The sequence below is a fragment of the Helicoverpa armigera genome, chromosome 18, assembly GCF_030705265.1.
Source record: "Helicoverpa armigera isolate CAAS_96S chromosome 18, ASM3070526v1, whole genome shotgun sequence".
Taxonomy (NCBI): domain Eukaryota; kingdom Metazoa; phylum Arthropoda; class Insecta; order Lepidoptera; family Noctuidae; genus Helicoverpa; species Helicoverpa armigera.
The window spans coordinates 9,807,306-9,832,392 of NC_087137.1; the positions used below are offsets into that span (position 1 = coordinate 9,807,306).

Genomic DNA, 25,087 nt, shown 5'->3' on the forward strand with positions numbered 1-25,087 from the left:
CATTTTCCTACAGAAAAAGTGTCACGAATTCCTCAAGTACCTACCTATCGCAAAAACAACCCCTAAAAATACAAATCCAAGCAACAAGAAAAAAACACAAATCCTTCTATCTTTTACAAGGCCGTATGCATTTAAACCGCCGTCTGTAAAGAGTCGGGAATACTTTCCAAAGACAAAAATGCAACAATATTTTATTTTATTTGAGTGACAAGAGTTGTTTAGCATAAACGTCCACTATGTATGCAATGGCCACCCGCTTTCCCGCCAAACCGACGAGCTTTTCTTTTTACATTATTTTTCTCTTTTTGTAAATGAATTTAATATGTAATCGTGTCGGGCTGGGTAAATGTTGCCTAGAACATAGTAGTATACATAATTTTATTGCTTTGGTACGTGGAAATAACAAGTTTATTTTAATGTAGGGATTCTGCGTTGTTCCTACATGTTATTTTATTTAGTTACCTATGCGTTTATGCTTGTTATCTAACTGCATCACATGAAGGTGGTCGGAATTTGTTAAGGTTCAACACATTTTTATACTCCTCCTCTAAACTGGTTTTTTGCTACCAAACAATTGATAACTGCCGGTGCAAATATGAAGTGTAAAAGCGACTCAGCGTCGAAGCGAAAACTGTGCGAAAAATTAGCTGGTGTGAAAATACTGTACTAAAAATAAAAAACTAAATATATATACATACATTTATAGTCTTTTAATTAATTTTCATTATACGAAATACCTACTCAATCTTAAACGACTCCCTCTATCGTAGTTTTCTTCATTCTCGTAACTTACCTTCACGCAAGTTTTTCCTCACAAAGTTAACTGAAAACGCGTTGTAGGAAAATTGTTCAGTTGTTCACAACTTTGAGGTATAGAGGGCGCAACATCCTCACAGCAGATGCTGAAAAATCGTTTATCCTGTAACATTGCAATAAGAATTTAATTTATAACCCAATTTATAACTTTCATAATTAATTTTGTAAAATTATTATATGAATGATATGAAAATGTCCGCTACGAGCGCTGAAGTAGCCACGCACACGCGCATGCGTAATAGCGGTCCTTATTTTTCAATGTCCAAAAAATTCATGAATGACGGCAATCACAACCTATCGCCAGTAGTATTAATATAATTTGTAATTTTAATGTTAGAAAATGCTAGTTTTAATCACATATACTAACGAAATTGTACCAATTAGATAGTGTTCTCCCTAAAAAGCAGTGGAATTGGATTATTCTATGACAATAAAATACTAAACTAAATCGGTGAGTACAATCTCTTTATTTTGATGTTTTTATTACGGAATAAACCATGTTACGCAATGGTCTTGCATTTATTCTGCCTAGTTGAGCAAAAGGTTAGCAAGGAGGTTTAATTCCTGGTGTTAATTTATTAGCTTCCTATTGGTGTTTCGCGATTTCCTTGAAAACAAAACTGCGGTAATTTTATCGATTTGACACTTTCGCCCCAATATAGTTATTGTGGTTGGTTTCTATGCGAACTCATCATTAAAATAAATCAATTCTTGTATCATTAAGGCCGCAGACACTTAAGGTCAGAATCAAGGTCTAGTACAAGTAGGTTCTATGTTACTTAATCAATATTTTATTCTATTTTTGTTCGCTAAAGTTATGTAGATTACATATTTATTTAGGTCAATAAGATTGAGGCAAGAGTGTTGTTCATGCGGCATAAGTAGACAATACTTTTTTTATTAGGAAGAACATGTGCGTCTTTACGAAAACATATTGATATTGGTACTTCATGCAAAGCACTTTCTGGTTTCATTGGATATTCCGGGTTTACAAATACGTACTTATTTATAAGTACTTACTTCATAATCATAAAAAAAAAACGTAAGAAATATTTTTTAGCTGTCGGAAAAGCTGAGCCTTAATGTCATTCATAATCACAGCTGTAAGCCACCACTTTTTCAACCTAAAACCATCGACTTTTTTATATACCTACGTAGGTACACATATGGTAAAAAATAAATAAGTACTTAGTTCATGATTACTATTTTAAGTAGTACATGAATTAATAAATTCCTCAGTTTTATCAAAATTGACAACCGGTTAAAAATATACGCCTTTAACAAACAAAATTCCGGCAATAATTAAGATTGAATTAACGCTCTCAGCATTTAAAATGCGATATTCTTTTCATTTATAATGTTCGATTCATAATCTGTGAATTTCGTACAAAACCAACATAATATCGTAATTAAAATGGAATACCGCAAGGAAGTGTCCTTGGTCCATTTTTATAAGTGGCTTTCAAATTTTACGCATTCGGCTTTTACGGAATGTCAATAAGACAAGTATAGAGACAGCGTGCTTGCTTTTTGATGAGGTTTCGTTTCTGAATTCAATGATCTTGAAGACTGTTTACATAAAAATATTTTTTTTCATTAGCTCATGGGCCAAGAGGCACTAAAAGTATAGGAAGTATGCAAAACGCTTGTACCTAAAATTTTTTCGAGTATTCATTATACAATAAGCCATTTCTTTGTCCTACTATTAAGTTACCTAAGTGCATTATTATTAAGTTTAAACGTAAAAGCAAAGTAGAAAATACCTAAATACATCATAAATTTTACAGAAAATGACTTCGAAAACAAACAAAGTATCTCCTTCGTCAAGCAAGATGTCTACCAGCCCATTTCCTTACACCTGTGAGCTCTGCGGAGCTGAAGGCCTCACAGATGAAGGTATGAGGTCCCATACCTTGGAGGCCCATGTCAACGGGAGGCCGGAGTGCCCGTTTTGCGACTGTGCGGTGCCTCAGCCTCAGTTAGTCGGTCATGTGCAAAAGGCTCATCTGCATTATTTGACCCCTGAAAGGGAGTTGATGGCGTTTATTGATGACCAGAGCCCGAGGTGAGCATAAAATGTTTGTGGTGAACTGAATTTTTTTATTTCCATTCTAACTAGCCTTCCCATCTAATACTCGTTAGTTAGTAGGTATCTGCATTATTACAATAGTCTTCCAGATCCTGTGCATCGGGCGCATTGACTAATTCCTATCTCGATGATGGGGCGGAGTCTCGTCTACCCATTCTATAAATACTTCTACTTAAAATCCTTATGAAATAAGTAGGCACCTTTTTACGCATAACTTTTGGGTTTTAGGTAGTAATAAACGCTGGATCCAAACTTTAGCGCAATAACATAAACTTTACGAAACTTCTGGTTTTCTTTAAAGATACTCACTAATATTACTTCCAACTTGTCTAGACTGAAAGTTACGAGCTCAAAGTTTTAAATACTTTACGAGGTAGAACATTGTTTCTTACGTAGATACTAAAATAATGTCTTGTTTTAGTTTTGACGAAGACTCCAAAATGACGACTACAGACAGTTGTAGCTACAATACGCCAGGGTCTATAAATGGGTGGCACAGTCCTGATAACTCCACACAATACCACAATGGGGCTATTTCAAAGAATCTCAATTATTATAATGGATACCAAGAAAAGGAGAGTTACAGTCGAAGTGAGAAAGAAGAAGAAAAATGTTCACGTTCTCCCAAAAATATTAATCTTGTCAATGGACTGAAAAATATCAATATTAGTAATGGTGTGGTTCCTAAAAAGGCTCAAAGCAGACAAAATTCTCATGAAAATGAGGTCAACGGGATTGATAGAAAAGGTACTTAATTTTTTTTATCGTATCAGAATCTCATTGTTCAAATGTTTTATATGAAACATTTTTATGAGTTACAATATTATTTCTCAGGTGCGATTTCTAGTCCAAGTCATAATAGTTCTGGTAGTTATGAGGGGTCGCCTAATAAAAATAAGGTAAACTTCCTTTTATAGATGTAGAAACACGTAGCTTTCTGTTTTTTGTTGAGTAACTTAACCGATATGGATCTATTTATTACAGTTGTCCATGGCTAGTGCCGGACAAGGATCACCTCTTAGGTCTCAATTAGCGTTAAAATTAAAACCAAATACACCGAAAAAAAGTGTTCCTACTCCAAGTCCTTCCGTGCAGGTAATTTTTGAATTCAGTACTATAATAGTTGCTGCCGTACAAAAATATTTATTATCTGTCGCTTATCTGACAGTTAGCTCAAATCTCGATGGACGTTATGTCATTGTCAAGTTGTATTCTTTGTTTACCGCCAAGATTATTTTTCAAAATATTTTCTAAATTATCGTCTAAAATTGAATTGAAATAGTATCGAACACCACAAAGCTAACAAATTTAATCAAACTAAAATTATTTTCAGTGTCTATTGTGTGATTTTACGTCAACATGTCCGAGAAAATTGGAAGAACATATAAACCGTGCGCATTTCGATCTCACATCGCCGTCTATAAATGCGAATGCTAACTCGGATAACCCGACTTTGGGGTTGAGCAACCCCACACTGACGCTGGACAACCCGACGCTAGCGTTGAGTACGATGGCCATGTCTCCAGGACCACATAGTTCATCGTACCAGTGTCCAATATGTGAGCGGGAATTTTCGCACGCCAACGAAATCGAAGTGCATGTCAATGTTGAACATCGAGATATTTTAAGTCCTCAGAAATCAGTGAGTAGTTATTTATTAATTATTGTTTCTTTGTTATACAGAATACTTAGGTACCTCATAAGTTCTACCAAACAACCTGATCCACAACCAAACTGCAGACAAATTATTTAATAAGTGATAAATTATCAAAATATTCGGTCAGTGGGTCGTCTTATTCCCACTAAAATCTCAATATGTAGGTCAGTAGGACATCTTAGTGGCAGATTTTTGAAGCAAGTACTATCCCTACTACATGGGTAGACTACATCAAACTGTGAACATCCAAAATATTCTCATTTCAAATCTCCTCTATTGCTAAGTTATATACTTCATTTGAATGATCATAAATACAATAGCTTCCCTTTCACCATAACTAAGTTCTTCTCTCATTCTCAGGATCAAGTAGACAACGCATCATGCAACGAGGATGTGGTGATGATGGAGGAGAGTCCGGTGAGCAACTGTCCAGTGTGCTGTCAACCGCTGCCACTGCCACAGCATGAACTGGTGAGATTTATACCTTATTTTATACTTACACAAAGGCAAAGTAAAGTGAGAAGCCCTTCCCTCCCATCCCTTAGAAGTCTGAGATTTCTCGGCCTATGACCTAGCTAGACTGCAGAATTATGGAGAAGTTTTTCAACAATCTATAGAATTTCTTATTATTCAACCATTGCGTCTCTGCACATTCAGTAATCCCCTTTAGTTAAGAAATTCTGTTATTTGTTTAAAAAGTTCTATGCATTGCTGGAGTGTCAAAGGCAAAGTAATCTCAGGCTTTTTAGAGTGTTAACAAAACAACCAATAAAATCAACCACAAAGATGCTGGTTATCATTAAAACAAAAGTTTTTTCAATCTTTAAGTTTGATACTAATGAAAAAATTAAGTGTAATTTTTACTATAGTGTAATTTAAAACTTATCACAGTGGTTATCATTTTGTTACCAGATCCAACACATTGAGGAACACTTTGAAAGAGGAGAGGAGTGTGGAGCTCCATCAGGCCTGTCGGCAGCCGAGAGGGAAGCTCAGAGGAATAGGGAGGAACATGAGTTCCAATTACTAAGGGTAAAGTATAATGTTTCATTTCTTTATGCATCTATACATATAATAAAATGATAGGAAAGTCAAAACTGTACATTGAATATTTTTTTTAAAGAATACTTAGGGGGAGATCCATAATCGATTCTGAACCCAAATATGTAGTTTTTAGAATTTTTGTCTGTATGTCTGTTTATCTGTTTGTCTGTATGTTTGTCCCGGATAAACTCAAAAAGTACTGCATGGATTTAAATCAAATTTTGCATGACTATTACCTGGGGGCTGGTTCAACACATAGGCTATATATTATCACGCTATCGCCTACGGGGGATGAGCAATGAACGATTAAATTAACGAAATTGGAAAATTGCCCACGCAGGCGAAGTCGCGGGCAACAGCTAGTTTAAAATATAATTATAATCAAAAAATAATATGGAATAGATTTCTTTATGCATTTAAAATATAATTATAATCAAAAAATAATATGGAATAGAGCCATGAACAGAGAAAATGCTCTGAAATAAATAAATTCTTGTTATTATATTATATCTACCAATGAAAATATATACTTTATTTAACATGTGTCCCTTGGAAACAAGTTCCTGGATAAAATATAGCCAATGTAATTCAAGAATAGTGTAGCTTTCTAACAGTGAAAGAATTTTGCCTTTATACAAACAAACATAATTATTTCCTCTTGATAATATTGGGAAGGATTTAAACCGTTTTACCTTTGATCTGACAAATGGTTGTTCATACAGATAATTCTTGTGAATATTGACCTAATCCTGAAGAGGACCAAATGTATAAAATGTATATTCTAATCTTAATTTTCTCAGGCACAATACGGTATGGAAGAGGATGATGATGAAGGCTACACTCACAGAGCGACCAACAGCCTTAAGCGTGCCGTGTACAGCGGAGCCCTATCTGTAGCGGGGTACTACGAGCGCAGTCTAGGCCTCCGTAGGGCTGCAGCCTCGGGAACTGACACTGGGTCTTCTAGGACTACAGGTATTTACTTGTTATTTATTTAGTTATTACTGGTTATTATTGATGGTAAAACAAATTGTCTTGATCCTATCTTGTAAAAGCTACTCACAAATTATCCAGTTACCAAATAATTGGACCTGGAAATCTTGTTGGCAATGTGAATATTGTTAACACATACCTAGTTTCAATTTTTAAACGACCAAAGTAATAAATTCGTAGGCTAGAATCATATTTGTCTGTAGACTAACAATCATAATTTCTTTCAGGTCTCTTAGAGCGAATAAGTCAGCTAAACGCTCAGAACCCGAGTATAGTTAAGACGTACTTATGCAGTGCGGTCGATCACTACGCTAGCACTTACGGAGATAGGGGCTGGGGATGTGGGTACAGGTATGTTTTATCATTTATTTATCTGTTGTATAATTTATGTTAGATATCAGAAATCACATTATTTCATTGGCACACTGGTGAAATAAGGTCAGATACCCTGGTGAACAATGTTCCTGATTTTCTTTTACATACTTTTTGTAAAAGTAAAACTTCAACTTCACCTCACTTGTGTGACTTTTAACTCCATTACTGGTATGGCAAAGTAAGACCCCTGCTGCCACATTCTCTTGTGATAAAAAAAATGAAAGCTTGATGCAGCTGCCCATGTCTTTGGAGTTAAAATTAAGCATGCAATATTTCTTCGATTTTATTCTCAAGCAAGTGTTTTCTCCAACAACTTACCCCCGTTAATTCACAGGAACATGCAAATGGTGCTATCATCCCTGATGCGTCATCCCCCATACTCCTCACTCCTGAGTTGTACTCTCGAGCGAACCAGCGAGTGCGAGTGTGTGCCGTCTATACCGCGCCTGCAGCTGCTGGTGGAGAGAGCCTGGCAGCTGGGCTTCGATACACAGGTACACATGATACACTGGTACATATGATACACTACACACATACTGAGTTGTACTCTATACCGCGCCTGCAGCTGCTGGTGGAGAGAGCCTGGCAGCTGGGCTTCGATACACAGGTACACATGATACACTGGTACATATGATACACTACACACATACTGAGTTGTACTCTATACCGCGCCTGCAGCTGCTGGTGGAGAGAGCCTGGCAGCTGGGCTTCGATACACAGGTACACATGATACACTGGTACATATGATACACTACACACATACTGAGTTGTACTCTATACCGCGCCTGCAGCTGCTGGTGGAGAGAGCCTGGCAGCTGGGCTTCGATACACAGGTACACATGATACACTGGTACATATGATACACTACACACATACTGAGTTGTACTCTATACCGCGCCTGCAGCTGCTGGTGGAGAGAGCCTGGCAGCTGGGCTTCGATACACAGGTACACATGATACACTGGTACATATGATACACTACACACATACTGAGTTGTACTCTATACCGCGCCTGCAGCTGCTGGTGGAGAGAGCCTGGCAGCTGGGCTTCGATACACAGGTACACATGATACACTGGTACATATGATACACTACACACATACTGAGTTGTACTCTATACCGCGCCTGCAGCTGCTGGTGGAGAGAGCCTGGCAGCTGGGCTTCGATACACAGGTACACATGATACACTGGTACATATGATACACTACACACATACTGAGTTGTACTCTATACCGCGCCTGCAGCTGCTGGTGGAGAGAGCCTGGCAGCTGGGCTTCGATACACAGGTACACATGATACACTGGTACATATGATACACTACACACATACTGAGTTGTACTCTATACCGCGCCTGCAGCTGCTGGTGGAGAGAGCCTGGCAGCTGGGCTTCGATACACAGGTACACATGATACACTGGTACATATGATACACTACACACATACTGAGTTGTACTCTATACCGCGCCTGCAGCTGCTGGTGGAGAGAGCCTGGCAGCTGGGCTTCGATACACAGGTACACATGATACACTGGTACATATGATACACTACACACATACTGAGTTGTACTCTATACCGCGCCTGCAGCTGCTGGTGGAGAGAGCCTGGCAGCTGGGCTTCGATACACAGGTACACATGATACACTGGTACATATGATACACTACACACATACTGAGTTGTACTCTATACCGCGCCTGCAGCTGCTGGTGGAGAGAGCCTGGCAGCTGGGCTTCGATACACAGGTACACATGATACACTGGTACATATGATACACTACACACATACTGAGTTGTACTCTATACCGCGCCTGCAGCTGCTGGTGGAGAGAGCCTGGCAGCTGGGCTTCGATACACAGGTACACATGATACACTGGTACATATGATACACTACACACATACTGAGTTGTACTCTATACCGCGCCTGCAGCTGCTGGTGGAGAGCCTGGCAGCTGGGCTTCGATACACAGGTACACATGATACACTGGTACATATGATACACTACACACATACTGAGTTGTACTCTATACCGCGCCTGCAGCTGCTGGTGGAGAGAGCCTGGCAGCTGGGCTTCGATACACAGGTACACATGATACACTGGTACATATGATACACTACACACATACTGAGTTGTACTCTATACCGCGCCTGCAGCTGCTGGTGGAGAGAGCCTGGCAGCTGGGCTTCGATACACAGGTACACATGATACACTGGTACATATGATACACTACACACATACTGAGTTGTACTCTATACCGCGCCTGCAGCTGCTGGTGGAGAGAGCCTGGCAGCTGGGCTTCGATACACAGGTACACATGATACACTGGTACATATGATACACTACACACATACTGAGTTGTACTCTATACCGCGCCTGCAGCTGCTGGTGGAGAGAGCCTGGCAGCTGGGCTTCGATACACAGGTACACATGATACACTGGTACATATGATACACTACACACATACTGAGTTGTACTCTATACCGCGCCTGCAGCTGCTGGTGGAGAGAGCCTGGCAGCTGGGCTTCGATACACAGGTACACATGATACACTGGTACATATGATACACTACACACATACTGAGTTGTACTCTATACCGCGCCTGCAGCTGCTGGTGGAGAGAGCCTGGCAGCTGGGCTTCGATACACAGGTACACATGATACACTGGTACATATGATACACTACACACATACTGAGTTGTACTCTATACCGCGCCTGCAGCTGCTGGTGGAGAGAGCCTGGCAGCTGGGCTTCGATACACAGGTACACATGATACACTGGTACATATGATACACTACACACATACTGAGTTGTACTCTATACCGCGCCTGCAGCTGCTGGTGGAGAGAGCCTGGCAGCTGGGCTTCGATACACAGGTACACATGATACACTGGTACATATGATACACTACACACATACTGAGTTGTACTCTATACCGCGCCTGCAGCTGCTGGTGGAGAGAGCCTGGCAGCTGGGCTTCGATACACAGGTACACATGATACACTGGTACATATGATACACTACACACATACTGAGTTGTACTCTATACCGCGCCTGCAGCTGCTGGTGGAGAGAGCCTGGCAGCTGGGCTTCGATACACAGGTACACATGATACACTGGTACATATGATACACTACACACATACTGAGTTGTACTCTATACCGCGCCTGCAGCTGCTGGTGGAGAGAGCCTGGCAGCTGGGCTTCGATACACAGGTACACATGATACACTGGTACATATGATACACTACACACATACTGAGTTGTACTCTATACCGCGCCTGCAGCTGCTGGTGGAGAGAGCCTGGCAGCTGGGCTTCGATACACAGGTACACATGATACACTGGTACATATGATACACTACACACATACTGAGTTGTACTCTATACCGCGCCTGCAGCTGCTGGTGGAGAGAGCCTGGCAGCTGGGCTTCGATACACAGGTACACATGATACACTGGTACATATGATACACCGGTACAAAATATAAGCTGGTTCAAAAGATAAACAGGTATATATGATAAACTGGTACACATGGTACACATACTGGTATACATGAGAGGTACACATTATGCACAAGTTGGAAAGACTTTAATTCTTGATTTTCAACCGAACTAATGGGTGGACCTTGTTCCAGGGTTCAGAGCAACTCGGCTCCAAATTATACAACACTCGGAAATGGATAGGTGCCTGTGAGGTAGTCACTGTGCTCTCATCGCTCAGGATAAGGTATTTAATATTTCTAATCAACTGCCAAAGAGTTTTCTTTTAGAATAATACTTGGTAGGATATACTTTCCGTGAAAGACCAGAGGGTGAGGGATGTAAATATTGTTAAAAAATCTGAACTTAAAAACTCAGATGTTTTCTCCGTCGTATACCTCTCTTCTCTTGGTTTAGAAAAAGGTCACTGCTTCCAAAAGGACCACTTTCTACACACCTTTTTTTTATTTGTCATTATTTTTTTACTTTTTATTGTATGTATTTTTCTCTCAGTCCTGATAATAATGTAACTGGTACACAGATGTCAGCTGATAGACTTCCACAAGCCGACAGCGGCGGACGGCAGCCACCCCGCGCTGTTCGACTGGGTGCTGCGCTACTTCCAGGAGGAACCCTCGGCCTTCAAGGCGCCGCTGTACCTGCAGCACCAGGGTAAGTCATGTGCCACTGCTGTACAGATGTCAGATAGACTTCCACAAGCCGACAGCGGCGGTATAACTTCGAATTATTCATCATCATTATTATCACATAATAATTATGTAAACTTCCCCTGTTAACTTTCAAAAGGACTTCCAAAACTTCAGCCTTTAATTTTTAACCCACTACAAAAAAAGGAGGTTCTCAGTTTGATACATATCAGTTTGGCACATATGTTTGTGCGTGATTATCTCATTTGCTCATCATTGCTTAAAACATAATTTAAATACGCAGAAAATAAACTCATATTTATAATTTGATTAAATACCGATGGTCTTTATTTATTCAGGTTTTGTAATAAAGCTGTTTCTTCGCAGGTCACTCGCGCACTATAATCGGCTACGAGAAGCACAAGGACGGCAAGGCCACGCTGCTCGTGCTCGACCCCTCGCACTCGCCTGCGCAGGTCAGTACTATTGTATGCGTGTGCGCACCATAACTGTGCTGTGTGATTTTAGGGTTTAAGAAAATTGTTCAAACGTTATATAATATAACTAGCCTTTGCCCGCGGCTTCGCTCGCGTTAAGAAGTATTATTATTAATTAGGTATGGTTTTTGCGGCTTTACTTTTGTTTAGCGTGTGTAAAAAATTAGGGCCTACAAAACTTCTTTGTACACAATATTCTTTACTAATCTGTCATTAGGCGCTAAAACTATTAAGTTATTGGGTGAACTTACTCGTGAGCAAGCAACATAAAACTGTCCATGAGAGAAGCAATGTTCTCTCAAGTCAATACCCGCAAATTTGAGAGTTTGCCCCTGAGACTTGTCATGTCTTGACTGTCATGGCAAAGCAGACTTTTAGGGGAAACTGTAATCGTTTAAATTCGAACGGGATATCGTTAGGTATTAAAGGGATTCGTGGTATAAATACAGTTTCCCCTGTTGCACACCCAGTTAATATAGTGGCTTCCACTATATTGCGATGTAACGCTTTCACTTGCAGTCTCGTACCGTTACAAAGTTTTGGTGGTTTTAAATTTCGCAACAACATAATTGGAGTACCCACGCGCAGAATAAGCTTATGATAAGGCAAACTTGGCGGTTTCAATGAATTTAAAAATTCTACAGGGTAATTAGTAGCGTCATCCGTATTAACTACAGTATCAATCGAAGTATAGACCTTTTCTTCGCCCTCAAACGACATGCACAATCCGCCATAAGTAGCATTTTTCATCATATCAGCAAAATATTCGTCAGGTGTTACATAGTTATCACCATTCCTGTCGGTGGGTCATAATTGAAAACTTGCTCCAGTCATTAACCACATATTTGACAATTTCTGTACGCACCTCCACTGCTCTGTCTTGTGTTCCGTACATTAAATAAGAGAGAGCACGAAACAAACATGCACCGTCACCAACAATAGGGACGACAGTACATTCTTCAACTTCTCCATTAACGTTTAGATTTTCTTTAGCCATTTAAAAAAAAGTCTAACCAACAAAACCTAAACTTAAACCAAACGAAAACAAAACAAATGCCAAATACAACGCAGTCTATGACCAAACCGACTAACCAAAACAAAATGCCAAGAAAAGAACCGTCAAATATAATCCGCTAGAAATATTTATGTTTAATATGTCAGTGAGGAAGGCAATCCGCAGCAACCAAACAAACAGATTACGTACAGTTCAGTTCGAAGGTAATTAACTGGCGGAGAATCTTAACACCGCGATTCAGAAATGAGACGAAAATGCACAGCGCCATCTAATAGCGGTAGGCAGAACTTCTCAACATTTAGAACCAAACATTGTTTTGTTCGTTCCATTACGTACTGATAGGTTCAAACTAATACATTTTACATCTTTCATCATCCCTTATTTTATCACCCGTGGGTGTTGAATGGGGGTTGTATTAATCAAAATCGTATTTAAGCGAACGTAATCATAAAATTCTGATTCGTCATCAGGACCTCTTCATAAAATCTAAGAAGATGTATACAAACTTTCATCCCCTATTTTATCCCCTTAGGGATGGAATTTATCAAAATCCTTTCTTAAGGGTTGCCTACGCCATAGTAGCTTTATGCATGCAAAGTCTCAGTCCGATCGGTTTAAAATTGACAAAGTTTCATACAAACTTTCATCCCCTATTTTATCCCCTTGGGGGTAGAATTGATCAAAATCCTTTCTTAGCGGATGCCTACGTCATAACATCTATCTGCATGCCAAATTTCAGCCCGATCCGTCCAGTGGTTTCAGCTGTGCGTTGATAGATCACTATGTCATATCTTTGAGTTTTATATATTTAGATAAATCATTTTTTTCTGACACAGTCCATACTTATTACAATAAATTCGGTTAATAAAGGATAAAAATTGTCACGTGATTTCACAAAAAAAAAATACTTCATCATCTCATCTTCCGAGCCTTTTCCCAACTAGAACTACAAAAGGTCAGATAGGCAATCGCTCCTTGTAAAACACTGGTACTCAGCTGCATCCGGTTAGACTGGAAGGCTCGGGAGATGATGAAAAGTGCTGTTTTGCAGCCGAGTTTGAACGAACGATTTTTGATTATGATTTTGATGTAGGTTCGTCAGGTGGTATGTGGCAGTTCAGCATCTTGTGCGGCGGCGCTGCGCCTGCTGCGGCGCGGAGCCCCCGCCCTCCGCGCCAAGCAGTACCAGCTGCTGTGCGTCAGCGGCGTCATCAGCGACACGCAAGAGTATGAGGTAATATACCGTCCTTCCTGACATGAAGACCAAACTAACACTATTTCTTGGGGTTTCACGCCAAAACATTCTGAATCGATTTAGAATTAGATGATAATATATCCCATATTCCCAGTCTGCTACACACAGTGCTTTATACCGATTGGTATGCCAGTAACTTAAAAAGAAGGAATTCATACTGTCTTCCGGTACACTGCCTGTGCCTAGCCTACATTGAGCTCTAAAACATTGGTTAATTACTTTTATCCAGGTGTGAGATTGTTCCCTCAGAAAGTAGGTGAAACCGCTGCCTAAAACTACACAGGTACCCTTCAAAATGAAAACACATCGTATGTAATTTAATGGCACAGCAAGGCGAAAAAACGAAAATTAATCCTTTAAGATTCGTTTTCCATTTTACCGTAAAACCGATATAAATAATGACAATATTGTTTTCAGGCCAGCAAAGTGCTTCAATCAGTTCGGATCCCATAAGAAAGGTGAGCGGGGTGCCACCCCACTCAACATTACTCAACTCTACTATATTTTCACTCAACCGCTCAACAGGTAAACCTATGACGCTCAACTTTCAGTTTTTGCTAGTTTAGTTTTCAATATTTCCTATTTTTTTGTGAAGATATAACTTAAAATATGCCTAAGAACGATTCTGTTAAAATGTAAAATTATATTTCGAAAAAAAAATGTTGGTATTGTAATTCTATATTTTTTAATTTCTTGTTATAATTATTATACCTAATCTCTAAGATTTTCATCTGAACTTATGACTACTTAAAAAAATTGTTAAAACTCGTACTTAAAAATTGTAACACAAACAGTTTTCTTCTCCATATCAAGGATTGTTTTGTCAATTATTAATTTATAATTTACTATCGATAAAGCTTTCTACTGCGTCAATAAAAAGAAAAATCCGTTAAAAATCAATATACCACAAGTTTCAAACATGCTTAAACTGATACAACTTAAAGTTCGTACCTAACAGCTATAAAAACTTCAATATATTTAAATATTAAATAATAACTAACATTTTTTAATATTCAATTTACTTTAAAACTCATAAACATCGTTGAAGTTTTATTTCCACCGAATAGTTTAGTTATATTCTTTAAGTATTAGTTTAAGGAGCATCCTTCTTACTACTAAATACTAAAATATTATTCTTATTATATTTTGAATATCGCTTCTTCAAAATTACCTTACTATACTCAAAACTACGTATTAAGCTTAAACGCCAACAACGATTATAATTTTATCTGTAACCCTATAAAAAACGGACTTGGCATAATAATAATTAAAAAAACATTAGAAAGTTACCATAAAAAGATAGTTTTATACCAAATTAGCCAGTTATTTCACGAAACATCTAGTCGTAGTAAGCAGTTAAATATTAACTATAGTTTATAGTTAAAACCATATGCTTTCAAACATTGCCTTTGAATAGTTTAAGGCCCGTTTCGATATATTTGGAAAAGATTGAGCCTATTACAATCACTAAAAAGACATATAAACAATAATCCAGAAACAAATACAAACTCTTTTCAAAAAAACATATATACTCTGGCTTCACATACGTAATATTTAACTGATAAAAAAAAAACTATAAACAACGTCTATAAGGCTCAATTTTCCAATTTTTAAAAGTTACATGATATTAACAAAAATGTCGACTTTACCCGGTCAATTCTCGTACATTAAGTTATATTGATTCACGCGAATTGACCGGGCAATGTCCACATGAACCTTACCCCTATACAGTTAATATAATAATAGTTATAAGTACATAGTCAGTGGCTTGATAATCACGAAAATATATTAATTATTTGGCACATCGGAGTTCCTAAAGGGATTGAGTAGGTACATATATAAAAATATAGGGTCATTGATAATAATTGACCGATACTTGTTTTACAATTACAAACAACTTTCCCAGAGAAACTATTTTTTATTTGTCTTAATTGTAAAATCTATGGTTTAATTAATAAGTCTGACACCAGTCTAACCAAGGGGTATCTGGTTGCCCGGGTAACTGGGTTGAGGTGGTCAGATAGGCAGTCGCTTCTTGTAAAGCACTGGTACTCAGCTGAATCCGGTTAGACTGGAAACCGATACCTACATGGTTGGGGAAAAGGCTCGGAGGATGATGATGTTAAATCTATGGTTAACTATATTTTTTTTTTTTTGTCACATGGTATCTAAATTGGCTAGATGCCATACTAAAATTCAATAAGACTCATTGATAAATAACAAATTATTTTTTGAAAAGTACTCATTTAAGTAATTTATGTGTAGGTATTTTTTCCGAATTCCATAGATTTTTCTGGATTTCGAGGTACTGTTACATATAGTGGATTTGAAACATCCTTTTGAACTTTGTGTTTCTTTTTTAGTGTTTCGTACCTCAAAAGGAAAAACGGAACCCTTATAAGGTCACTTTGTTGTCCGTCTGTCTGTCAAGACCCTTTATTTGCTATTATAATTAAACTAATAAAAACAAAATATAAGTTTTCTTGGGAAAGATGTTTGTAATCAAGAGTGGAATCATGTGTTCAAGTATCAGTAACTAATTATCAGTCACCCTATGTAATAGTTTTTTATCGAAAAAGGTGCTTTTGATTTGTTTAAAACTTTTTAATGTATTAAGCACGGCTTAAACACGCTGTTTCCATTTTTTAAATGCCTAAAATGTATCTTTTATGTGTTTATTTTTTGTAACATTTTAATAGTTCTTAAAATTGATTTTAACTTTGCAATAATGCTACTTATAAATGTCACTATTTAATATTGAACATTATTGCAAAAAATATATTAAATACGATTAAAATGTTACAGAAAGTTAAAAACAATACTTAAAATCATGATTGGCTTAAAGCATAACGACATTGAAAATTTAAATTCTACTTTAAACCTTTAATATCTTGTTAATTATGTCAATTAATGTAAAATTAACAAATTTTCTTCTACTTTATAAATATGGTCTTTTTCGTTATTTCGTCTACTAAGTGTTGTTTGACCAAATTGTTGTTTAAGTGGTTAATAATTGTTGTAATATATTATTTCTAGTTCTATTTTACGCGGTTGAGGAGTTTGTTCTATTTTGTACAACGCCCATTTTATATTTTACATTTCAAAATAACAACGAATGTTTTTGGAGACCATATCGCTTCTGTAAACCATACTTCTATGGGAATATTGGAACATCCTAGTTGAGGAGGTCAGATAGACAGTCGCTCCTTGTAAAACACTGGTACTCAGCTGCCTCCGGTTAGACTGAAAGCCGACGCCAACATAGTTGGGAAAAGGCTCTGGAGATGATGATTGGAATATCCTATTTACTTGTAGAAATATTTTCTGTTCACAAAATAAAACAAACTCCTGCAAACTAAAACGATAGTAAAATGTATAAATTTATAAAAATTGTGACCTAATTGGGTATTTTCTTTAATAATTGGTGTTATTGAATGTTGGGAACAAATGAACGGTCGCTGAAAGAAGACGTGACGGCAAATGGCTTGCTAATGTTATGTATTTATTGTGAAACCATTTATAAATATTGTAAGCAAAAAAGCTTGAAAAATGTTTTGATTTTCTATGTTTGTAAAAGCATACATGTGATTTTAATCATGATCTACAGTTTCAAAATATGTAATTTGTGGAAAAAAACTAAATTGAGTTGTTCCGACATATTTCGGGATCAACTAAAGTACCCGATTTTTTGGCATAATTGTAGACTTACTATTGTAATTATTATTTTATTAATAGTTTCGAGCACCAAAATCACTGCTTTTACCCATATTAAAATTAGAACAATGTAAAATAATTTCAACTATCATCTATCCTACAGTTTAGCGTATCGTATTTAGTCAAAGTGAAGGATATTTTACTAATAAATATATACTAACGATGCATACAGTCAATAGTTCCATTAGGTACAGTTTACATAATAGGCTACATTTTGTATAGGCTGATTTATTGGTTTTAGAATAAGAAAACTACATTTTTCTCTAATGTTACTATGTACTATGATTATGTCTATTATTTTATTGGGTTTTCTCTTTTCATTGTTTATCAACGCTGTAAAATCTACCCCAAAATATTTTGAAGAAAATAGAAAAAATATTCAAGTCGTTTACAACAAAAGACAATTATTTTTAATGACTTTTCAATAAAAATTGAGGCATTAATAAAAATAATATTATTTTACTCGATAGAGGTATAGTTATCTATGAGGTTATTTTTTTCTGGTACTTATGTTAAAAATACCAACAAACCCAAATAAATCAGCCTGTATAGTAAAATGTAGGCAGTATAGAGGGTGTTCGTGCGAGTCATAGAGTGGTGATACATGCTTTAGTACAAATCGCTAAGGGTAAGTACGGGCTGTTACGTTTAATTAGTTGTATTTGTATTGTACCTTAGTTATTTAGGTAGGCGTCGGCTTATATTGACGATTTCATTTTTGGCTAAAATATATGAAATATGTCGAATATTGTGGTCCCAAGACCCAACTTCTAAAACAAACTAATCTTTCACAAGATATTTTCCTTTACATAAAGTGAAAGAAAATAAAAATAAAACTTTTGAACTAAAATCAAAATGATGGTCATTCTTACAAAATAATAAGCGTTCTTATTTCCTTTTACTTTTAGATTTCGTCAAAATGAAATCGTCATTATATTTCAGTGCCTAAATAACCCTAGTCATAGTTAATATCGGAAATGTTATATGGATAAGTGTTATGTTGTAGTTTTGTGTATATCATCTTGCAAATGAAACAACAATTGTGTTTACTTGAATGATTTTTTTCCCTCGCCTTTTGTGTGACAAAATTCATATAAAAGGTGGTGAAAATATTAATATGCATAAAAATTACAACATAACGGTTATCCAAATAATATTTCAATTTTTAATTCAATTAATATTAAAATGCACTCATTCATGTGATATTTACTGAATACTTATATGTCACTATAAATCATGTTTTATTCATAAAGTAATATTGCACATTTTTACATCACATAAAAACTAAAAAATATTGAAATAAAAAAATGTAAAACATTTTGTAGTGATGTGAAAATGTGCAGTGTTCGTTTAAGTAATAATAATTGTAAAAATGCTTACGTTTCACTGAAGTATTGATAGATAAACCTGTGATAAGACGAATGTCTAGTCACTACAGTCACTGTTGAGTTTGATCGTTTGCAAAACAACATGAAATAGTATCAAAATAACTTTGGCATCCCTTGATTCTATATTTGATAAACCTTTAAGGTAATGTTTCTTATTCACCCAGCTTATTTTTAAAGTACGGGTATGAAAACCCTGAAAAAAATCTGTTTCTTTCTATAGAAACGATCAAGCATCCCCTATATCCAAATTCCTACTTAGGCCGGCAGCACACATCCGGTTTCCGGATACGGTTTCCTGATCAGGAATTCAGATTCTGGATTCCGTGTCACTAGCGCACACATTCGTTTTTTTTCATTCTGAATTTACATGGCCAGTACGTATAGAGCCACTTAAGTGAAAACACGCATCATGGAGGATGACGAGTTAATTGCGATTGCACTTTTACTTTCGTTAAAAAAGAAAAAAAATAAGCGGCGTTACTGGGTACACCCGTTAAATACACGGAGATTGACCGAAAGTCAATTCTACATTAAAAGAGCCATGTTACGGGCGTACCCCGAAGAATTTTTTAAATACTATCGGATGTCCATCAAATCATTTGATGAACTCCATCAAGGCATTCGAGATAAAATAATAAAAAAGAATACTCACATGAGACTGTGTTTGGATACAGAAGAAAAATTAACAATAACATTGAGGTATGTATTTATTTAAAATCAGCGTCTTATAATTAATACACTCTCCAGGATACATTATTTTATGTTATTAAATTTTAAATATTTTTCAATATTTTCCTTTCGGGAATCTTCAGATTGTAGAATTAAAAATTGTGAACCTTGACTTTCTTCAATAGCATTTTCTGGTATGGATATTTCGGGGTAGTCTTGTGTGGAATTTTGTTGGATGACGGTGTTGGAGGAGGAAGATGCAAGATTGGTAATGGAGCGGATAACAATTTTAGGCTGAGAGGCACTCGCACTGTTGATAGGTTGCTGGGAGGATGAATGAAAATAACTTGGTTGTGAGTGCAAAGGAGATGGACGTTTCAAATATATTGGTGAACTTTGCGGTACATATATATTTCGTTGCATACTCGGACTCGGAATATAAGTTGATGAGGGAGCTGAATTATAATAGCAACTTTGCGGGGCGGGATTATATGATTGGCCAGAATGTGTACTGGACTCTGGCCCTGACGAATTGTCATTGTACGAAGATGGTTCATTTCCAATAGTGACTTTTTTTACCAGTTGGAGCATACCCAGTTGAAAATCAATTTTTTGTTGAGGATTCATTTTTTTCATGTGGCTTCTGAAACTAAGTAAAAAATTTGTATCGTCGTCTTCGTCAGTACTGCTTATCTTTGAAGTTGCTTTCTGTCTTTGTTGCAATATATCTAATATTTGAGATGGAATATCTTTCTTTCTCTTCTGATTAAGTACAGGTTTATTTGTTTCTGATGGAGGTGGTGGTGATGACTCCATAGAATGAATTTCAGGATGTGTATTTTCGTCTTCATTTTCGTTTTGGGTAGCATCTATTTCCTTTGGGTAATTGCTCTCAGAATCCCTTTTACAAAACATAGGTGTAAGAAAATAAAGTAAATCACTATAAATATATGTTTTGGCCTTTTTGGCGGCACTGCCGCTGGGAATATTTTTATTTCTTTGAACTTCTTTTCGATAGTAGTCCCTTATGTTTGCCCATTTTTTTTTCAATTCAGCACCTGGAAATTAGATAAATAAAATACTATCTATATGATAATACCTTTTTCAGATATCTGGCAACTGGTTCAAATTTTGAAGAGTTGAAGGCCGATTTTATGGTGGGAAGCCGAACTATTTCTGCGCTTGTGAATGAAACCTGTACAGCTATTTGGGAAGTGTACCAACCAGTAGAAATGAAGCCACCATCGTCAAAGGAACGTTGGATGGAAATTGCAGAACAATTCTATGCAAAATCCAACTTTCCTAACTGTGTAGGTGCAGTAGATGGGAAGCATATTCGCTTGATATCTCCCCAGCATAGTGGGTCTGCATTCTACAATTATAAAAGTTATTCTTCAATCGTGTTGATGGCAGTGGTCGATTCGGAATACCGTTTCATAGCGATAGATGTGGGAGCTTTTGGCAAAGACAGTGACAGCAATATTTTTAACAATTGGGTTTTTGGTAAAAGATTAAAAGAAGACCGCCTTAATTTGCCCGAACCCAAATCTCTGCCAGGAACTAATGGGCCATCTCTACCATATGTATTTCTAGGAGATGAAGCTTTTCCGTTAAATAATAATTTTTTGAAACCTTATCCAAGGTGTAATCTGAATAATCAACGTCGAATTTTTAATTATAGACTGTCTCGATCTCGACGTATTGTAGAATGTGCTTTCGGCATTCTTTCAAACAAGTGGAGAATTTTTCATACTAGTATGACTATACCACCAGATTTTGCTGTTCTAGTAACAAAGACAGCATGTGTATTGCATAATTTTGTACGCAAGAGAGATGGTTATAACTTTAGTGATACGTTGACTCATTATTTCGAGGATATACCATTTAATTCTTCACGACAATCCACAAACAGAGGTCGAACAATAAGAGATAATTTCGCTGAGTACTTCATGACGCCGGCAGGAGAATTGTCATATCAATACAGTGACAGAATTATCAACCCAGCTTGATTTAACTATGAAAACAATAAATATTATGTAAATACTTACATTTGTTTGTTTTATCTAAGCAATTTTCCCAGTCATCAAAAACATTTTTACAAATTTGCTCCCAAGCCAAATCCTTTACGTCTCTGTTATGGTAGTCTGGATTATTTAAATCCCATAGACATGGATGCCTTTCTATGTTTATTATTAAATTTTCTCCTTCACTCATTTTTTATCCAAACAAACAAAAAATCTACGTAAAATGGCGCAATGGCGAGGTGAATTTCAATAAAAAGTTTGAACAAATAAATTTAAATAATGTCTCGTTTTTTTTTTTTTTATAATGTCACGACACCTTGTCACACACGGTCGGTTAGGCCCATGGTAAGTTATTAATTAACTTGTGTTATGGGTAAACTGATAAACTACATATAGCTACATATATACATATTTAGAAATACATATTGTAACACCCAGACCACGGCTAACAAGCATGCTCATCACACAAATGTCGACCGAGCCGGGAATCGAACCCGGGACCTCAGATACTTGATTTTCATCTGTAATATTTAGATGGCTATTTTAATGTATTGTATAAGTTTTTTAAGTAAGACCATTCCTAGGGGCCAAATTTCTCCTAAGTAATTAAAAAATAATTATTTGCGCCTTAAAAATAATAATTAGCAAGTTGACATATTGTGACAGATTAGTAATAATTTATTCATATGAATAATATGACCATAGACAACGCCTATGTAAAAAGTTTAGTTTTATATCTAAATGACAACTTGCTAATTATTTTTTTTAAGGTGCAAATAGTATTTTTTTTAAGTTTCAGGCAAAAAACGTACACCATGCGTAAAAATCAGACCTCAGACTATAAGTGAGTACAATTTTTACGTACCTTTAGCACCTGGTACCTGAGAATTGGCCGTCGGTCTAAGCTAGGAGATAATATCTCCTATTCTTAGGTGTTCATTATGTATACATTCACTATAAACACTAATACTACTAACGAGTTAGTCAGATCTATTTTACTGTTAAAAGTTTATTTTTTATTTTTGGGTTTCTAGTGACAAGCATTGTTGTCACTGTCCGCCTTAATGGAAATTTCTCATCAATACGAATAATATAAGACCAAATACAAGGTATTTACCTATATATTCAGTTGTCGAGTTCCGTCGACCTTCTCTGGTCTCCATCATCAAGTCAGCTCCAAACTTTCACTTATGCATAATGTTATCAGACATACACCTTATAATCAAGTTTTTATCCTACGCATGCCTACAACTTTCAAAAGTTGCCCTGGATTTCTCAGGGTTTCCATCATCAGATCCGATGACGATGATGAGATGATTATGGGACCACCTATGAGGTATGCCATAGCAAACAAAAAAATAATTTAACAAAATGTATGAATAGTCCTATGAGCGATGTTTTCATAACAGCGCCTGAACAATTTTTAAAGCACTTTTTCGTATGAAGGTGTAAAAAATTAAGTTAGAGAGTACATATGAGTACCATATTGTTTTTAAAATTTTTATCTTTTTTTTTGAGTCGTGGTGGCCTAGTGGGTAAAGAACCAACCTCTCGAGTATGAGGGCGCGGGTTCGATTCCAAGTCAGGCAAGTACCAATGCAACTATTCCAAGTTTGTAAGTACTTTCTAAGAATAACTTAGACACCAATGGCTGATAAAAAGGTGAAGGAAAACATCTCGAGGAAACCTGGACTATGTAGTCTGAAATCACCAACCCGCATTGAGCAAGCGTGGTGATTAATGCTCAATCCTTCTCCGTGTGAGAGGAGGCCTGTGCCCAGCAGTGGGACGATATACAGGCTGTGTTACAGTTTTGAGATACGTCACTTTGTTATAGGACATGGGGCAATTTTGTATGGATTGTGATCCGCCTTCTTTAAACTATTTATCTTTTATGTATGCAAATATGTATATACTAGCTTCTGCCAGCGGTTTCACCCGCATCCCGTGGGAACTACTTCCCGTACTGGGATAAAAAGCCGATAAGTAGCCTTCCTCGATAAATGGGCTATCTAACACTGAAAGAAATTTTCAAATCGGACCAGTAGTACCTGAGATTGGCGCGTTCAAACAAACAAACAAACTCTTCAGCTTTATAATATTAGTATAGATTTGTTAATTGTTTAATAAACTGGATTTCATCTCTCAAAAAAATATATAGTATATACAAAAATAAAAACAAATATAAAAAAGCAAGTGACAAGCGGGCTCTGATACACGTCCATTCGGAACAGGGCTACCTTGATTCAGAATGAAAATTTCCGTATGTGTGCGGCGGTCCAACCAAATTGTTCGCGAGCGCTGCGTTCGGAATGACGTCATCAGGTTTTATTCCGTTCTGAGTACCAGAACGCACGGAGAAAATTTTAAACCGGATGTCAGGTTTTTTTCCGTCCGGAAAAAGTAAGAACGTGTGCGCTCTTGTGAACATTTTGTATGAAAAAAGAGCATTCCGGTTTCCGGATCAGGATTCCTGATCAGGAAACCGGATCAGGAAACCGGATGTGTGCTGCCGGCCTTATACTCGATTTTCTACCACTTCTGGGTTTCCTACAACGATGAATATAAACTAACTAATCTATTACTACTCCTATTATCAACTGTATCAAGATTTAAACTCCTGTTTCTAATTTCAGTAATATCTTTTTTTTTGTTTTTATGTTGTTTTGTAAGCGATCAAACATAATGTAACATAAATGGGAGCTGTAATCAGTCACAATGCCTTGTATCGGTAGTGAGGAGCCGGAGCTTCGTAGGAACAGCTAGGCTGTGCTAGCGTGTAATGTTTCTTCAATAAACATATTGTAAGTTACCCAAATACTGTGTTTTATTGCTTCCTTATTCCCTAGTAAATCATTGTTAGGTATATCACGTCAAGGATGTGTGCCAAAATTGATCTATCACCTTGTCTTTTTATAGCAAGTCAATTGTATGGTTCTACAAGACCTAAGTTAGCTAAGGGAAAAGGGTATACTTGATGTTGATTAGAAAAAACAAAACATAAAAATATTTTGGTAAAATCTTTATTTTCAAAAAGAAAATGGTTCACAAAATTACAGAGCTGTCATAAGACGTAACAAATAGTTCTGCCGTCAGATGTAAAAAGGGCGTATGTGTATCTGAACTGACGATTACTTACGCCCTTTTGACTTATAACCGCAGTGTTGCCTTTTACATGCATTTATATACGAAAATACATAAATATTGCCTTATAATATTCACTGAACACATGCATTACACTCATTCCATTGAAATCGTCTCTCTTCATACATATAAATAGTTGTTTCTATACATAAGTTATGATTTTATTGCCATACATACGAAAATTGATACCAACATTTTTTATGCTGTATATTGTAATATGAGTGACGTTCATACTTGCATCATTTTAGTTTGATATTAAGATTTTTCAGAAGAGTATTAAAAATATTGTTG

At 36.6% G+C, this 25,087-nt stretch overlaps 2 protein-coding genes and 1 long non-coding RNA gene across 3 annotated transcripts; 2 read left to right on the forward strand and 1 right to left on the reverse strand.

The window, feature by feature from the left end:
* The first annotated feature begins 1,034 nt into the window (after positions 1-1,034).
* On the forward strand, positions 1,035-14,434 carry LOC110381431 (zinc finger-containing ubiquitin peptidase 1). Its single transcript, XM_064039063.1, has 16 exons — positions 1,035-1,267; positions 2,604-2,881; positions 3,327-3,652; positions 3,740-3,804; positions 3,890-4,000; positions 4,239-4,547; positions 4,923-5,033; positions 5,475-5,594; positions 6,407-6,581; positions 6,827-6,950; positions 7,309-7,468; positions 10,599-10,690; positions 10,985-11,115; positions 11,478-11,566; positions 13,696-13,836; positions 14,275-14,434. The coding sequence occupies exons 2-16, from the start codon at positions 2,607-2,609 to the stop codon at positions 14,308-14,310; spliced, it is 2,265 nt and encodes a 754-aa protein (XP_063895133.1). The 5' UTR covers positions 1,035-1,267; positions 2,604-2,606; the 3' UTR covers positions 14,311-14,434.
* Positions 14,435-19,218: 4,784 nt separating this feature from the next.
* Positions 19,219-24,082, forward strand: LOC126056469 (uncharacterized). Its single transcript, XR_010277348.1, has 2 exons — positions 19,219-19,333; positions 23,758-24,082. It is a non-coding gene; the product is annotated as an uncharacterized LOC126056469 (long non-coding RNA).
* On the reverse strand, positions 19,713-21,869 carry LOC126054629 (uncharacterized). The gene is made up of 2 exons (XM_064039247.1): positions 21,677-21,869; positions 19,713-20,686 (listed from the first exon to the last, which is right to left on the reverse strand). The coding sequence occupies exons 1-2, from the start codon at positions 21,840-21,842 to the stop codon at positions 19,713-19,715; spliced, it is 1,140 nt and encodes a 379-aa protein (XP_063895317.1). The 5' UTR covers positions 21,843-21,869.
* Positions 24,083-25,087: the final 1,005 nt, after the last annotated feature.

Coding starts and splice junctions, on each gene's coding strand:
- LOC126054629 (XM_064039247.1), bottom strand. CDS start 21,842: ATGAGTGAAGGAGAAAATTTAATAATAAACATAGAAAGGCATCCATGT. Junction 20,687..21,676: donor CTTAGATAAAACAAACAAAT/GTAAGTATTTAC, acceptor TCTAATTTCCAG/GTGCTGAATTGAAAAAAAAA.
- LOC110381431 (XM_064039063.1), top strand. CDS start 2,607: ATGACTTCGAAAACAAACAAAGTATCTCCTTCGTCAAGCAAGATGTCT. Junction 4,001..4,238: donor CTCCAAGTCCTTCCGTGCAG/GTAATTTTTGAA, acceptor AATTATTTTCAG/TGTCTATTGTGTGATTTTAC. Junction 5,595..6,406: donor ATGAGTTCCAATTACTAAGG/GTAAAGTATAAT, acceptor TAATTTTCTCAG/GCACAATACGGTATGGAAGA.